Genomic DNA, 18,163 nt, shown 5'->3' with positions numbered 1-18,163 from the left:
AAGTAACTTTAAATTATTTTCCTTGCTTTAAATGTTTCGTTCAAGGCAGTTATGTTTAGAAAAGTTACTAAAACCTGTAAAAAGATACTTTTGCAAAATTCATAAAAGATGGTGGCAATTTCTTTGTACTTCAGTTGTGTAAAATCACCCTGTATTATTTTTCAATTACAGATTCTTTATGTCATGTAGTGACAAAATTGAGACGTCTAACTGTTAGTAGGTCATAATTCGGTAATAATTGCTGATGATTATGCGCTACTTCCATTTCAGATTTCATAACTGTCAAACACTACATAAAGAAATGTCAACTCTGATTAGATAAACCACAAAGACTAAATACAGGAACAGATAACCCTGTAATTGGCAAGGAGCAGTAACTTTTCTGTGCCAGAGGGAATAAAAGACATCTACAATAAGAATGATGTCCAAAGATGATGTGTGATTACAAAGTTTAATATGGCAGCACATTACTGACTCTTATCAGCAGGGTATGCTTCTGCATTATAATGAATGACCTTTTTTTATGAATGACACCCTTCACGAACTGTGACTTTTTTTTACCTGCATAAAATTTTGAGTCTGCTGAAAGAGATCTTTGATATGCAAAAGTGTGTGTGTGTGTGTGTGTGTGTGTGTGTGTGTGTGTGTGTGTGTGAGAGAGAGAGAGAGAGAGAGTGGGGGTGGGGTGGGGAAATATATAGTACACATACAAATAGACAGACTGAAAAGTGTTACGAGGAACTGAGGATTAAACGCAGAGCATATTGAAATTTCCTGTCATTGTGCTATGGAATGTAATTATTAATTTTAGACAGTTCCATTTTTCCTATAACAGTTTTTAACTATATATAGTTGGCTTTCATATATTTGCTTTTAATGATTCCTGCTCCGTAGAATATATTTTGAAACACTTGTGATAAACATATGGTCTAATTAGTTCTACATGTAACTGAATCAGAGTTGACAAAAATCCTTGATTACAGTATTGTATTCCCTGTGATCACTTTTTTTTTAAAATTACTTGCCATTAAAACACTTCTATATAATCTATCTCTATAAATTAGCCCAGAGGTAAAGTGACGTATCAGTGATGAGTTCATTGTCATATTAATTCTGTACATGTCTCCAATATTTTCAATATCAGGAACTTTAAAATTTCCATTTTCCACTAACAAAAGACACACAGTCAATACATAAGGTTTAAATAACTATGTGAAGTAAAATGTAAATGTGTTGGGCAGATCTTGTGTTGTGTGGTGAATCTAGAGGAGATGGAAGTGATTCCATTGATGGGTGTAATGGAAATTTTTTCTTTCTGTCATCAGGATTGGTTTAGTTTCATTAGTTATATGTTCCATAAATCCTATCCAAGATAAACATTATGATTTGGAACATTGCAGTCAATAAAAGTTGCACATACTACATCAAAAAATAACATGGCTGCACGGTAGTAAACTTTATTTCTCTGGTTAAATTCTTGTAGAAACTTTCCGTGTTAATACTTCACTCTTTTCTGTTTTAAAGTTAGATTCACTGAAGAGTAGTGCTTATAATTTCTCCATCTGCATTCTGTGACACACCATAAAGTGGCTTGTGGTGTATAAATGTAGATTGGGAACATCTACCTTCTTGTCAAGCTCAAATATAATGTTGACAACAAACTTAATCAGTGAATAATGTACCATGAAGCCATAATTAATATTCCCAACTATTTGGATGCCAGCAAAATGTGTGAGCACCACACATACTTTTAATTATTTTATATCTGTGCCATGAATAATTGTAGCTTCCATGAAAAGTTTTGCCAAAACATTAGAACATAGGACATCAGTGAATGAAAACATGTAAACTTATTGATAATTGTATCTTTTTAATTAAAAAAAGGCCTTTGTTAGTTGAAGAATACCTCCTGCCTGAGTGAGAAATTAGTGAACATGGTGTGAAGAGTAGCTCTGGTTAATGGTTAACCTAAACTGAAAGAAATACTTTTGGATTAAAGCAGACCACTCACTGTGAAGCAGAAGCATTGAGGCACATAAAGCATGATTGTAGGGGCTGGTGGGGAGCAGCACATGCTGAAGATGATGTGAGGACATGAATTGGGACAAGGCATCAAGACAGAGGAAGGGGAAACCATTGGGTGGAGAGTACAGGGACAGTGGGTATTGAGGCCGGGATGATTACAGGAGCAGAAGATGTGTTGTAAAGATAATGCCCATCTCTGTAGTTCAGAGGAGGTAGTGGTGGAGGGAAGGATCCAGATGGCCCATGTTGTGAAGCAACCATTTGAACTGAGCATGTTGTACACAGCTACATGTTGTGCCACTGAGTGGTTAATTTTGTTCTTGGCGACAGTACGGTGGTGGCCATTCATTGTAGTGGATAGTTGGTTGGTACATAAAAAGCTGTGCAGTGTTCGCAGCAGAGTTGGTAAATGACATGGTTTCTTTCACAGGTGGCCCAGCCACTGGTGGGTTAGGATAAGCCTGTGACAGGACTGGTGTACGAAGTGTGGGGGGGGGGGGGGGTGGAGGGGAGTAGATACGGCAAATTTTGCACCTCGGTGTACCACAGGGATATGATCTCTGTGCCAAGGGGTTAGGAATAGAAGTGGTGTAGGTAGGGATGGACTAGGATGTTGGGTGGGTGACGGAACACCACTTTAGGAGGAGTGGGAAGGATCTGGGGGTATGATATCCCTCATTTCAGGACAGGGTTCCAGAAGCCCTGACAAAGGCTGTGATTCAGTTGGTCCAGACCAGAATGTTACTGGGTGACAAGGGGTGCACTCCTTTGTAGCTGATTCTTAATGGTGGTGGGAGGTTTGGCGGTGTGTGAGGATACAGCACAGCAACCCTTTTTGTGGACTAGGTCTGGTCTGTGAAGGCCTTCAGCATACTGGGCAAGGGAGTTCTCATCTTCACAGGTATGACATCCATGAGTGATAAGTCTGTACAGAAGGGATTTTTTGACATGGAATGATGGAAGCTTTCAGAATAAAGGAATTGTTGGTGGTTAGTGGGTTTAATGTGGACAGAGGTGTGGGTGGAGCCATGAGAGAGGTGGAGGTCAATGTCCAGGAATGTGGTGCATTGGGTAGAGGAGGACCAGGTGAAGTGGATGGGAGAAAAAATGGTGAGGTTGTGAAGGAATGAAGATAGGGTGTGTTAGTCCTGAGTCCAAATCATGAAGGTATCATCAATGAACCTGAACCAGGTTAATGGCTTGGCCTTTTGGGAGGCTAGGAAAGTGTCCTCTAGATGGCCCATAAACAGGTTGGCATAATAAGGTGTCATGTGGGTGCCCATGGCTGTGCTGTGGGATGTTTGTATAACTTCCCTTCAGCGGAAAAGTAGTCGTGGGTCAGGATATAGGTGGTAAGGTGTTTAAGGAATGAGGTGGTGGGTCTGGAGTCGTAAGGACATTGGGAGAGGTAGTGTCAAAAAGTGGCAAAGCAATGGTCATGAGGGGTGTGGTATGAACAGTGACATAGGAATGCAGGAGGTAAAGGTGTGGGGATGGTGGAAAGTTGGTGAAGTAAGTGGTTAGTATCTTTAATGTGGGTGGCTAGGTTTTGGGCATTTCATTGGAGGTGTTGGTCAATAAGAGAGCAAATTCTTTCAGTGAGAGCACAATAGCCAGCTACAGTGGGGCATCTAGGTTTGTGGATTTTAGGGAGCATGTAGAAGGTGGGTGTGCAGGATGTTATTGGGGTGAGGAGGGAGATGGACTCAGGAGAGAGCTTCTGGGAAGGGCCTATGGACTTCAATGGGGTTTGAAGGTTGTTGGATTTCTGGGATGGAATCACTGTGGTGAACTTGTAGGTGAAGAAGTCAGACAGTTGGCGGAGGCCTTCAGTCAGATACTCACAGCAACTCATCATGACAGCTTCTCATCGTTTTTGTTATTTACAACTACCCCCAGATATTTAAACTCATCTACTTCTGCAAACATGTGGTTATTGATCTGCAGACTTCCCATCTTTTTTCTCTGTAATTTCATTCCGACCTGACAAATTTTATTTTCTCATCATTTACTTCTAATCCAGCTTCCTTAGCTTTTTGAAAGACTCATTTTGCCAGTGTTTTAAAGTCCATCATTATAGTGGTGGAGCCTTTGTCTGCAGAGAGGATGATTAGGTTAGGATCTGTTTTCAGGTTATGTATGGCTGTCCTTTCTTCTGCTGAAAGGTTAGTGTTCCAGGGAAGGGACCTGGGGAAGGATAGTGAAGTCAAGTTGGAGGTAAAGAATTCCTGGAAGGTGACCAGGGGGGTGGTTAAGTGGGAGGGGAGAGGTTCACAGTTACATGGTGGTGTAAGCTGGGAAGGGCAAGGTTCAGTGTTGGGACTGGGTTGGCTTTGGTTGGGGTATTCGTGGCAAAGAAATGTTACCACTGTAATGGTCAGGAGAAGGATAGTAGGTCTTTGACAAGTCAAACATTGGAGAGAAAACATTGGGTACACTGCACACAAGCTTCCACCAGAGATAAAAACCAGTAACTTGAGAATGAAATGAGATATTATTCTGCTCTCAGTTTTAAATAAAATTTTGTTATCTTATCCTACATTTGATTCCAGCAGTTTATGAGCTAAGGCAACCACACCTCTGCCAACTCTTCAAAATTTCATACAATGCTTTACTTAATTTGTTGCAACACAGTTATTATGACAAATAATGAAAGGGAATTCACCCCTGTATCGAGGAAGATATCAGATTGTGAGATGTGCAAATGTCAATTTTTTTCACAAGATACATTTTCTGAAAATCATATAATAGCAGCAACACAGCTACAACAAAGCCAAACTCAGCTCAGAAGGCAGAGAGCACATCTGTAGCAGTCCAAAGGCTAGTAATTTCCTAAATACATCTCTCCAATGTCTGCTGAACAACCCTTGGTTGTTGAATGGTGTATGCATTAAAATTTCATGATCATCTTACTGTTTTTGTTGGATCTTTTATTCCATTCCAGCCTAATCCCTCATCATTAAATCCTGTACCTAATCCAGAACTGTTTTTATTTCTACCAGTAATACTTTTAATCTTGGTTGCCTCACTGGCACCACACGAAGATGTCAAGCTTGCACAATTCTCCTCCATTGTTGACTCTCTTGGGCCCTTTCGTTCTCAGAGCTGTTCTGACAATCATCTTCCATATTAGAAAGCATTGGTCAGATGTCAGGAGTTATACAAAGCAAAGCAGTGAGGAGGGATGATGAGAGCTTTTGAGATACTTAATCCAAACAAAGGCTGTTGAGGATAAGGAGAACAGGAAAAGACAGATTATTGTGATTCACCTTAGCCCACTTCTTGTGGTCAAGGTCTGCCTGGCTCGATATACACCACCAGTAACCAAGTTACAACTATATATAAATGTCAGTTGCAAACTCACTAGCATCCCTGCCCCCATGGATGATACAACAGATTACCTAAGGAATGTTGAAGTGAAATGCAGTGCTCCTTAGGGCTTTTGTTTGAAGCTAATGAGTGGAGTGGAGTCAAGTCGAGTCTGACTGTGACTCATTTTACCTTCTTACAGGGTATATTTTTCCAGTAATATTCATTTTCAGTAGCTAAAGCATTCCATTTTATTTTGTTTTAGTGGTCCAATTTGTGTGCTAAATCAATCATAAACTGGTGGTTGGTAGTGAATAACAGTGACCTTACTAGCATTATAATGAAATTATACTACCATAAAATTGCTGTGCTTGTGTTCACATGTATCTAGTTAGTGTAGTCATGTAGATGGTGCCCAGTCTAAAATTTTGCATGCATTAATTATTCAACTGAGACATTTTATCAGTTGCACAAAGTCCTTTTGCACCATGTTTGAGTGTCCTGTAAATTGCCCAAACTAACACTAGAAGGGGTACCAGCCATTGTTTATACCAAATTACAGTTTTTCAGCACATTTTGACATACTGTACATGGCAAAATATTGTAGTGCAATATGCCCACAAGCATGGCAGTGCATAGTATTGTAGCCATAGTATGTAAACTTTAGCCAAATGATTGTATCAAATAGAGACTTGTGATGTTTCTAGCCACCACTGGAAGTTCTGGTCATGCTGTAGCAGCCACTATCACTACCTTAATTTGAAAATAAACATGTCTCAATAGATTTGTAGTTCTTTGCTGTTTATAGGAAATGAACTTCTGCTTGCTCTTCAGACATACAGTTAAACCCCATGTCAGTGAACCAATATTTAAGAAATTTTCATGTTTAATGGATGTTTCCTTTGGTCCAGTGTAACTGCCTTTAGAACAACATTCTCCGTTTGTAATGAACCCTAATTTAGGAAAAGTTCGCTTTTAATGAATGAATATGAAACAATTTACAAATTAAATCCTATTTTTTAAAAATTTCTAACTTGGTTGGAAGGCTTCTATCCTTATGTTTTCTAGGTAGATCTTAAACATTTTGGCCAGTATTTTGGTACTCCAGTCTAAAAAGTTCAACTGGGGTTGACTAATGTGTCACTGGGCCAGAAAAAATTTCAGTTCCAAAACATTGCTGGTCTTTTACATTTTAGTTCCCTCAAAAGTCTTCTCTTGTCAAACAAAAATTATATGATAGAAAATAAAAAAAATTGAACCTAGAAGAAAATGTGATAGAAACAAAATGAGCAAAGAAAAATTGACAGCACTTTTCTGTGATACTATTGATGAAAATGATGACATTAATAATTGTAAAATGTAAGCTTGGGCTCTGTAAGAATATGTGAGTACTGCCTTACACTTGAGTTTTAATAGCAGTGACTGGATGACTGTAGGAATTTTTGGAAGATACTAAGATTAGAGCAGACTCAGGAATAGTGTTCTTATTACACTACATTTGAAGACAACTTTATGTGTCAGGAAGATTATAATGTCTTTTTCTTACAACCCTAAACGTGCAAATCACTTGCACCTCTGGACTGGAGCATAATTTACTCTGTGGAAGCAAAACACATCATTTGTGCAGAGCTGAATTTCGTTCCTTGAGACAAAGACAATAAAGGAAATTTATCATTTTACAGACTGCACACTAAGGTGTGACTAACACAAAACAGAGCTGTTTTGCTAATTCTGGCCTTGCTACAAAATCATTTGTATTTGAATTAAATTTCTGAAAGAGGAATAGAAAACCATTACTGATGTTTTAATAAGTGAGTCAGTTCAGGGCTGTTTCTCATGACAATTTGATTCGTAACCCAGATGAAGGTGAGATGTGTGATTCTCTTGTGAAGGAACAACCTAAAATTAAGGTGGCGGTGGTGGTGGCAGCGGTGGTGGCGGAGGTGGTGGCAGCGGTGGTGGTGGTGGTGTGACAGTGAGGATGATGATCATGATGCTGAAAAGGGTGATTGACTTACAAGATATTTCCAGTAGCTATTTTTCGTCAGTTCTTCCAGAATTAACCAACTGGAGTACCACACTTGTCAGTGTGTTATTTTGGAAGAAAGGAGCAAACTAATTTTGTTGATTTTTTTTTTTTTTTTATTGAACAAAACACCTTACTTAAGGACTTTTTTAACTTCCATTATCATGTTCATCCTGTGTCATTTCTCACATCTGAATAAAACCAATGTCTACTTGCTTTTGGATGCTTTCTTTAAATCACAATGCAAACTGGTTATTTTGTATGTAACCTGAAAGTGGAAACCTGTTGAGTTCAAGCTAGGCAACACTCACTCAAAGATTCCAGCATGTGGTAGCTTGTAATTAACAAAATCTTTTATCATCTAAAAAGTCTGAAATTACATTCTAGTCACCCCTTTGTTGTAAATAAGGTAAACTCCTATTTAAGGATACCCCCTCCCCCATTAAAGGAACAATTATTTCAGTCACCAGAGATTCACTGGAAAGGGATTTTGCTTTAAATTGTAAGAAATCAATTGAAATTAAAATTGAGAGATTCTTGCATGACCTTTTACAGGTTGCTGAAGGATTGCCAGGAGTGCACAAAGCAGAAATACTGCAGCTTTGTGATGAGGTTGACATGTTATCACATCAGTTAAGTGATTTGTGCCATCAGGGACTTGGTAATTCAGCCCGTGCACAAGATATTGCAAGGTACTTATATTCTGCATATCCAATTTATTGCACATCATTGTCATCACAGTTATTATTCAGTTACATAAATTCAACTTCTGGAAGTAACTTCTTAGCCCTAACTGTGTACTTTCTTAAAATGTGATGTTTTACAAAGTTGCTAATAAGTAAAGATGTACATTGTCACTGCAGTTTGTTGTGAAACATTTCACTGCTGTATTATATTTTTAGGATTTGTTTTTGATGGAGTTTGGATATTGGTGTTGGAAGAAACTAGTGTTCTGTGAAAATAGTTGATGACTGCCAGAGGATATAAAAGCCATTCTGGACAATCTTAGCCATATGATTCATAACTTACAATTGTCTGCCAGTAGTACTTTTAATTAAAACTTGTTTTCAACTGTTGTTTGTACAGGGCACTATCACAGAAGCTCTATGAACTGAAGAACCGTATCCAGGATGCAGTTGTTAGTCGTGTTGTAGAAGATTTTGTTGACATTAGCACTCCTCTCAAACAATTTACGGATGCTGTCCATTTGCCTGAAGGTAGGCTATTAAAAGATTAGTGCCTGTCAGAAACAAACATATCAGGTTCATACTCCTTGGAGTAGTCTTCAGTTTCACAGACAGAATAGTTCATCGTATTATTATTACTTTTCTTTCATGTCTAATATTGAATTAATGTAGAACTTAATATGTTTGCAAAATACCCTTACTACATTCAGACTCACTCACTTGCAAGTACAGTATTACAAACTAGCTTATTTTATTTTATGTAAATTGTACAATGCTGATAGTGTTTATGTTGTAGCAAACATATTATTTGCTAGCACTAAATGATGAGACTTCAGTCATATCACTGGTCTTCCTTTAGTGTCATTAATAATGTTTCTTTTTGTGGATGCCAAGACTTTCAGTTAACATCAAATTGAACAGCAAAAGAAACAAAATTGAATTTCCTACAGGTCAGGCTATATCTGCATAAATTACATACCACCATCTACGTCACTGTCATCAACTATATCTGCCATTTGCATGTTCTATTATGTAAACTTTTTTACGGAATTGAAGAAAGTAAAGGTGAAAATATTGAACACTTTGTACGGTTGTAGCTGATTCAGTGCTGTGTTCACATGTTCAAATTGACAATAGTAATTGTCATTACTGTCAACAGGATGATTAGTTGAGGGCAGTGTATGTCATAAAAAAACACCAGTATAGTTTAAATTCATTACGTCCTTGGAATTCCATCATGAATCCATTTTCTTCTTTATGGCCATTCATTACATTGTGCTAATGATATACAAACCTATCAGTGTATCAAATGCCACCCAACACATAAACACGGAGATTTTCTCACAGACAAATATTTGAATATATAATGCAAAATTAATACTACTTAGAGAAATAGAAAGTTTTAAGTTCACAGTCGTCCATAGATGGAGTCATTTTGGATAGGATAATTTTGGGTACTGGGCCATGTCATTGTAACTACTAAAACAGCTAAATTTGCTACCATTTCTGACTGACTTGCTGCGGTCCTCTTCAGGATGGTTCACAATTTACTGCCATGAAGAGGACCACAGCAAGTCGAAAAGTTCGCAGTTTAGTTGTTTTAGTAGATGTAATGACATGGCCCAATACCCAAAATTATTTTATCCAAAATAGCAAGTTTATTCGTTCTCATATCACGCCTTAGTTAGTTTGAAATCCACCCATTTCTCCTTGACTTTATAATGCTACATAACACTTGCTATCTATGAAATATACATGGAAAAGGCAAAATGTAAATGTTCACTGGCTGAAATTCATATTGTCTAGAGATGATGTAATGTGTGATGCTAGTTATCACATTACTTCATGCTTTTTTTAATCTCTTCAGCAAAAAAATCACTTTTAAAACAATTACTTCACTTTATTAACAATTACTTCTCTTCATTGCTAGCATGGTTGTGCTCTAGGACTGCTCCCAGTGTAAAGACCATGAGCAACCAGTGCCTAGGCTTCTCCAAAAACATGCTGCTTGTGTCACAGAAAGTAGTTACTAACTAACTACAATATACTATGATTTCCCCACATTCTGACATTTTGAGATTAATCGCAAATGCTAAAATAAGTACTTGTTATAAAATTTCATTATTCTGAGCTACTCATTGCGGCATATTGTCCACGTTATGTGACAATTGATAGAATCATGCTTACAGTCCCTAAGAGCTCCGAACTCCTGGCGGAGACAACTGACATGCACAACTAAGTTCTTTTAAATCTTCAGAGATAGAAGTTGAAGTAATACACATGTACTTGAAAGTCGTGTGCATCAGCAGTGTGTTGTCATCCATGAGAATGCACCTCAAAAGAGTAATAGTGTGAACTTCCGATAGAGCCCACTACTGGTGAGTGCCCATTTAAACTCTGCCATGCTACACTCGCGATCAGTTACCGTGTTATTACTGCTTGCACACATTTGCCTTATCTTATTATGTACAGTATATGTTATGGTGTGTGGCATACATGCCACAGTCTAATAAAGTTGTGCTAATTTTCTTGGTTGTGTTGTGTGACCAAGTCACAACACAAGTGATGATGAGTGTGAGATTGTTCTCAGTGCACTTTTCAGTCTGGTTGGTCCTCTGTTGTGTCTACAATGTGTGATGGTGCTACTGATGAGTTTTTATGCCAGCTAGTTGATCAGCAAGGGGTTCTTACTGTGTCTTGCAGCATCTCAGTCAACAGCAGGAAGCATTCGCCACAGCGTAACACAATGAAACCAAGGTATTGCAAATGCTCACCTCTGTTTTGGCGAATTGGGATCTGTCTCAATCTACGTCACCTGCTGCATTGCTCCCTACACCTCGGTTTGCCTGTCGCTACCCTGGTTGTTTATCCCTTGCCATTTCTGGCTTATAATGAGTTTGTCAAAGAATGGAAAATCTACAAAAAACATTTGTGGCAGCATATTCGTGTACTTGGATTGACTGACGTTACCTTATGCCGTGCTTTCTTTTTGTCTTATCTCCTTGCATGTGTTAACTCTTTTGCCAACTGACCCTGCTGCAGGATCTGTCTCTCCTCTTATTTGATAACATGTGCAACCTTGTTTCAAAATACTATTGTTATTGTAAGCAGGCACACATCATTGCCACTTGAGTTGTTTTATCAGTGTCACAAGAAACCAGAACGTTCCTATAAGACTGGGAGCAGCTGAGCTTCATGGTTTTTGCCGTTGTTGCCACTTTGTCACTGATGTACATAAGGAGTCATGTGGTAACCAAATGGTTCATGATGCAATCGTTTGGTTGGGCCCCAATCATGAGGTTCATGAGCAGGCCCTCCAGTGTGAAAACCCCTCCCTCTCCGACGTTCTAGCTATTGCAAAATTGTTCGAGGTTTCGAGGGCTGCGGGTACTCAAATTGAATCATGATGTGAGGCTGCAGAAGTTCAGTCGCCGTCGTCTGCTCACCCACCATTTGTTGGACAGTTCACAGGGGGTGGTATGGTGGCACTGGTCCGCACATGAGCAAAACATCATGGCGGCTGAACCAACTTACTGTGGCAGCCACAGTTCCAGCAGCAGCTCAGCAAGCCTGATAATGAACAACAATGCAAGCGCTCTATCCTTCCCTCTTGTCCATCATGTTCTGTCACTCCTGATAGGTTGGATTGTCCTAAGAGGTGGGCTATTAGCCACCAGTGCAACAAAACAGGCCACATGACTCCTGCTTGTAACGCAAAATTCCAGCTGCCTATTGCAGATACTGACATGGATGTCAATTGTGCATTGGCATTCTCTGTTGCACCCAATAAGCTTTTTATTGATGTCAAGGTTTATCAGAAGGTATTGCATGTGCAAATCGACACTTTTGCTGCCTTGTCACTATTCAACTTGCAAACCTACATGGACTTGTGTTCTCCCCCTTTAGCACCAGTGTCACATACATTAGTCACCTACAATAAACAAAGCATTCTGATCTTAGATAGTTTCTCTGCCCCAGTCACATATAAATCTTTGGTTTGTCTGCTGACTTTTCTGGTGGTGAACAATGCACACACTGAAAATTTGTTTGGTTTGGACACCTTTAACGTTTTCGGGTTTACTATTTCCGATGAAGTTAATCTCGTCTCTGATGAAGTGCTGTATACACAACTCGACTCTTTATGCTTTGAATTTTCCACCCTGTTTCCTGTGCTAATAATTTCAAAGCCCACATCACCACTCCAATGCAGCCGCCATCCCCACTGGAGCCGTCTCCTCCACCTCAGCTGCCAACTGTGCGGTCACCACCACCACCACGAAGCCCTGGGCCAGATGCAGACATAGAGCTCGCCCCAGCATCACCTATCCTGCCGTATGAATTGACATGAGAAGGCAGACTGCAATGCTGCCCACACCCTAAGTACTCCAACCATACGCCCCAGTATCAGCAAGTCATCTCAGTCAGAGCCTCGTGAAGGAACACACCATGGACATCTCGTTAATCCGAGCTGTTCCTGAAGGAAAGAGGAAGTAATGCACACACACACACACACACACACACACACACACACACACACACGAAAGCCATGTGCATTAGCAGTGAGTTGTTATCCACAAAAGTTGCCTTGGAAGAGCAATACAGTGAACTTTTGATAGAACCTGTGATGGGAAAGTGCCTATTTAAATCCTGCTGTGCCATGCCCTCTCTCAGTTATCATATTATTACTGCTTGCATACATTTGCCTTATCTTATTGTGTTCAATGTATGATATGGAGATTGGCATACATGCCACAATGTAATAAAGTTGTACTAACATTCTTAGTTGTGTTGTGTGTCCAAATCACAAAGGTAGTTGATTTTTGCAAAGAAGAAAACAGCATTTGTTAATACTGTTGTTAATGCTATTTATTTACAGAAATAGTGCCATTTTGTGTGAATAAATAGCATTAATAACAGTAGCTGGTTGCTGTTTCCTTCTTTGCAATAATCAACCTGTATTTTGTACATATCCATGCTCTCAAAATGTCAGTTTTCAGAAAAATAGCCATATTCAGAACATCAGGGAGTGTTGTCTGCTAGAAGTTAAATACATTACAATAGTGTCATAATTACTCTCTCTCTGCAGAGATATTGCCCAAATCACAAATGAGAACTAAAAGTATCTTAGTATTCAGTCAGAATTTAAAGAACAGCTCGGAAATTTACTTACAATGCAAAAGCAACACTAACTTCAAACAACCACTTGAGAATGAAAATGTGTGTTCTCGGTGAAAATTCCAGTATAATTAAAAAATATTGAAAAACAATGGCCAAATTTTTCTGAAATGATTTGTCTAAAAGTAAGAAAGTTACAGATTAGAGAAGCATTTGACATGCGTTTGGATGATGCACAAGATCATACATCAGCTGAGATGTTCATATGCTAGTGGTGTAAGGAGATCTCTGAGTTAAATTCTACCAGACAAGAATCCTCAAGTACTCTTTAAAATTCTAAAATTGTAAGTTGAACATTGAACTTTAAATTATCAATCGGCAGTTCATTTGCTGTACACGATTTTTGAGCATCATTCAAAGATGTGTCAAATGTTCATTAATCTGTATTATTTCTTACTTTAGACAAATCATTTCACAAAACATTTGACCTTTTCTTGAAGCTTTGTTCAGAAAGCATGAAATAGAATGTATTTCAGTATCACTCAGTATTGTGTTGTTACTAAGAGCGTATAGATAAATGGGAAGCAGACAAATTTCAATTTATGTTGTGATTTGATATTTTTGAGAGTGCATTTACATAGCTATCAGCAGCTGTTTGTGAAATATTTTCATTTTCCCTGAAATAATTAATTAAATTTTTCTTAATTGCCCTGATTTCTTTCGAGTAAGTAAACCTTTTTGTTGCTGCAAAACTACACCTGACACTGATCAGTTTGATATCCCCATTTGACCATTTCCCAGTCTTCACTTGGCTATGAAAATTCGGACAAAAATCCATTGTGTAATTTCTACAGAGTCTTTGTGTTTGCTTCACTCAGACATTTGACGAAGAATAAATGAGAAATAAATAATATATGACATCATCAAGTAAGACAAACATAATAAACTCTTAATTTCATATATGTACAGAAAAATCTTAAACTAAATGTTAAATACAAGAAAGGTACTTAAAATTAATTTCCAAAACATGCTAATTAATCCCTGTGCATGAATGCATATTTTACTTGCACCCAGTTTGAGATTTTGAAAAATTTTAAATGAATGGCTTCTCTCTCAGATAATTTGGGGAAACAATAAATTTTATGACACAGTTTTACCAATTAATAAAATTTTGTGAATAAAAATTTTTGTTCCTTTAGAACTACAAATATATACACTTTGCACCACTGTAGCATGTTATACTTTTTGTGTACTCTGCTTTCAGTTTTGCTATTCACAATACATACTATTCAACACTCCCTGATTCTTCAGGTTTGATCAATCTTAGTCACTCACTGTGTGCAGCCCTATGCTAACTGCTCAACTTCACAGAAACTTCAAGTGTATCCTTCTGCCTTGGTGAGCAAAATGTAACTGTACAACAAACATAAACAGAGCATCATTATAAGTCTGTGGCCCATTCACCTATCCCAGTTTATACAAATACTTGGAGAGACCCATAAATTCTAGACAAGCTATATTATTCAAAAAGAAAAATTTACTGTGAAAACAGTCAACAATCAAAACAAGACAAACTTATGCAATTCACAAACCAGCATTTGGTATGGGATTTAGTTCTGAACCTCTAATGAAAAGTGCCGTACAACTCCCAAATGTTACGTTACAACAGACATCTCATCACAAATAAAATTCCCTCACTTCCTCATATATCACACAAATATATCTTTTTCTCCTCTCAACTGTTTCCCATATATAAACTGACAAATGGCACAACTTTCCTTCAGACTGGTGTATATTAACCATACACAAATTAAAATCTGTGTTGTAAAATTCACTTCAAAAGTACATTTGACACATGCAAGATAAAATGTTGAAACATTACCCTCTTAAAATGATAGAAATCTGTTCCCTTCCAAAATTACAAAGGTATCCCCACTTCAGCATCCATACTTTCTTCACAGCATGACAGTAAACACATAACACAAATTAAAGAAATTATGTGGGCACAGATTAACTAATAACATCCCCTGAGACCTAAAGAAACACTTCAGAGTAGTCATCTTGATTAAAGCTCCCAATATTCTTCTGCAGCCATTTGTGCAAACTTTTCATTTTCCTTACCATCAACAACATTTATCTTGTCAGCAGAATGTGATGTATGCATTTCAGCACAGCTATCATCTCACTAATTACTGTTTTCAACAATGACATTATATACTGATTCGACACAATTGGTACTAACATTTACAACAGTATTGCATGCATCTGCTACTGCAACTACATTACATTAAATTGAAAAACATACATTTCTACTATATCAGGCTCACCAGTGTGTGCCATAGCTGTGAGATAGGCTGAATGAGGAAGACACTTACTCCACATTTCTGCTGGTGCTCAGATGGAGTGCAAATGAAGCCTCTCCTTAATGCACTATTTCTTAATATTGTGTATCACCCCACTGACTTGAGGACCGGAGCTCTGCAGCACCTATCTGCTTATTGATCATTGCAAACACAAGCACATCATTTGTGCTCTCTGTTATACATGTGTATAAGGGACATCAAGTGCATTCGTCAGGAAAGGATTTATGTCAATCAGTTAGTCAGAAAAGAACTACCATTTACTTAAAAACTCAGTGGATTCATAAATTGGACATTAAGGGCATAGCACTTCCCCAGTTATACTTGAACGTGACACCAAAGCAAAGAGACCCAAAGTAATACTAAGCATGTACCTTTAGAGACACACTACATTTACCACTATCCAGTCGTTGCAAGTTTTCTCTTCAGCAGTTATCCGTCCTAATCAAGAATACACCAACACAATGCACTAGTATGTTGAAGTCTTGCTTTAGAGTTGAGGCAAATTGTGGAGTTGTGCAACCATCTCTAAAACCAGTGGATAGGCTTAAATCAGCTGCTTGAATTCTTTAACTTTGCCAGAGCTGGACTCAGCATGATATGTTATCATACAATAAGACAATAGTATAGTGGCCTTGCTTAGTTCTTGGAAGGGGAAACTGTAGAATACTAAGACTACTGGCCATTTCGTTTTTCTGTCTAGCGCTCCAACACAGACATCCATCGACTACCCAGTTACAATGCCTTCACTTTAAAAACACAAGAGGCACCCCTACTTAAAGCCTCTGTTGTGATCAGCAGCCTCCATGTTGAATAAATCTTTGTCTGCAAAGGCCTTGTCACACAACTGATTAACTGTCATCACTTTCAGTCTCTAATGAATTAACATCACATTCTTTTTCTTTTTCTGAGCTGCTAAATTCAGTGGCAAACTCAGGATCACTACATTCATTCTTTTTGGAAAGCATTGCCTAAACAACAATACTGGAGGGAATCTGAAAGCAGTTCTGTTCTGGAGTATCCAAAGTGGCACACAATGAAGATGATATGTAGTGGCCACAACCTCAACCAAAATGAACAGCCAGGCTACAAATGTAATACCAGATGCTCTTTAGTGGCCAAACACTTAACTATCAGTACTGAAATGGATATAAGCTGGATTTTATTTTTCCGAATGTCTGTCCTTACGTTTGCTGAATGTTCTCAGGACTTTAAGTTTGTGTCAGAATAATAAAAACAAAGTAACTTGGGGTTTAATGTTTAAGGGGTTAAATCAAGCACATTTTACTCAGTAGCATGTTCTGCCACTGGATAGTCAACTTTGCTCTTTGCCACAGTTTGGTGGTGGCCATCATTCTAGTGGACAGATGATTGGTGATCATGCCCACATAAAATGCTGTGCGGCAATTTCACCAGAGCTGGCTTATGGCATGACTGCTTTCACGCATGCCCCTGCCTCTGATGAGTTAGGATATTGTGTAACAGGCCTGGAATAGGAAGCACTGGATGGGTGCTTCATGCAGGTCTTGCACCTGGATCTTCTACAGGGATATGACCCATGCAGCAAGAGGTTGAGAGTGGGTGTGGCATAAGGATGAATTAGGATATTGTGTAGATTTAATGGGTGGCAGAATACCATTTGGGTGGGGTGGGAAGGGTTGTGAGTAGGATGTTCCTGATTCCTAGCCACAGTGATAAACGGTAAAAGCTGTGGTGAAAGATGTGTTTCGGTTGTTCCAGTCTGGGTTGTTATTGGGTGCTCCTTTGCAGTTGGCTCTTGGGGTGGTCATGGTGATGGGGTACATTTGCTCTGCAGGCTTGCTGCTGGCATGTCACCCCCCTTTGCTCATTGGGAGCTGTATTACATTTACACTGCAGGGTCATTGCTCACTGGGAGTAATTACCCTGCAGCTGTTAACATAGCTATCAGAGTCACACATGGCACTGCTGGAGTGACCTTGAAGCAGCCAATTATGGCTCAAGTTTCAGGACATGCACCAATGACAGCAGCTTGTAAGAAGAGCCTGCTGATAGGTCGTAGTGAGCAGCAGGCTGAGCAGCAATAGTGCAAGTTAAATGGGCCAGTAAGACTCAGTGGGTGTATTTCAACATCGCCAGCAAGCAGTGAGTTGGGAGCATAACACATCCGTAGTGGTGTGTGACGATATGGGATGGGGAGTCTGTCTGTAGACTGGATTTGTTTAGTAGTACCTATCTGTGAAGGCCTTTGTGAGACCTCCAGTATATTGGGCAAGGAAATTCTTATTACTGCAGATGTGCCATCCACGCATGTCCAGACAATATGAGAGTGATTTTTTGTTGTGAAAGGGATGACAGCTCTCATGATACAGATGCTGTTAATGTTTAGTGGCCTTGATGCAGACAGGGGAATGGCTGTAACCATCAGAGAGGTCGAAGTCCTTGTCCAGCAAGGTGATCAGTTGGACTGAATAAGATCAGGTTAAACAAATGGGAGAGAAACAAATTTCCATGTCACAGGTACTATTGAGCCACATCCCCTCTCTCTTGTTGCCACTTCTGTAGCTGTTGCTTTAAACTGCTGACTACATTTGCAAATTCTCCACTATATGCATCTATCCCTGGCCATGGTACACAGGAAAATGAAATCCCTCCATGTTGAC

General features: G+C 38.8%; 1 protein-coding gene across 2 annotated transcripts in view; it reads left to right on the top strand.

Moving 5' to 3' along the window:
• LOC124555714 (vinculin) overlaps positions 1-18,163 on the top strand; it is a 298,529-nt gene that overhangs the window by 123,756 nt on the left and 156,610 nt on the right. For both annotated transcript variants that reach the window (XM_047129722.1, XM_047129721.1), the window contains exons 9-10: positions 7,916-8,052; positions 8,447-8,577. In XM_047129722.1, the coding sequence (XP_046985678.1) occupies positions 7,916-8,052; positions 8,447-8,577 (268 nt within the window). The remainder of the gene's footprint in view (positions 1-7,915; positions 8,053-8,446; positions 8,578-18,163) is intronic.

This window comes from Schistocerca americana, chromosome X (assembly GCF_021461395.2).
Source record: "Schistocerca americana isolate TAMUIC-IGC-003095 chromosome X, iqSchAmer2.1, whole genome shotgun sequence".
In the NCBI taxonomy this organism is placed as follows: Eukaryota; Metazoa; Arthropoda; class Insecta; order Orthoptera; family Acrididae; genus Schistocerca; species Schistocerca americana.
This window is presented reverse-complemented; position numbering and strand designations above follow the sequence as displayed.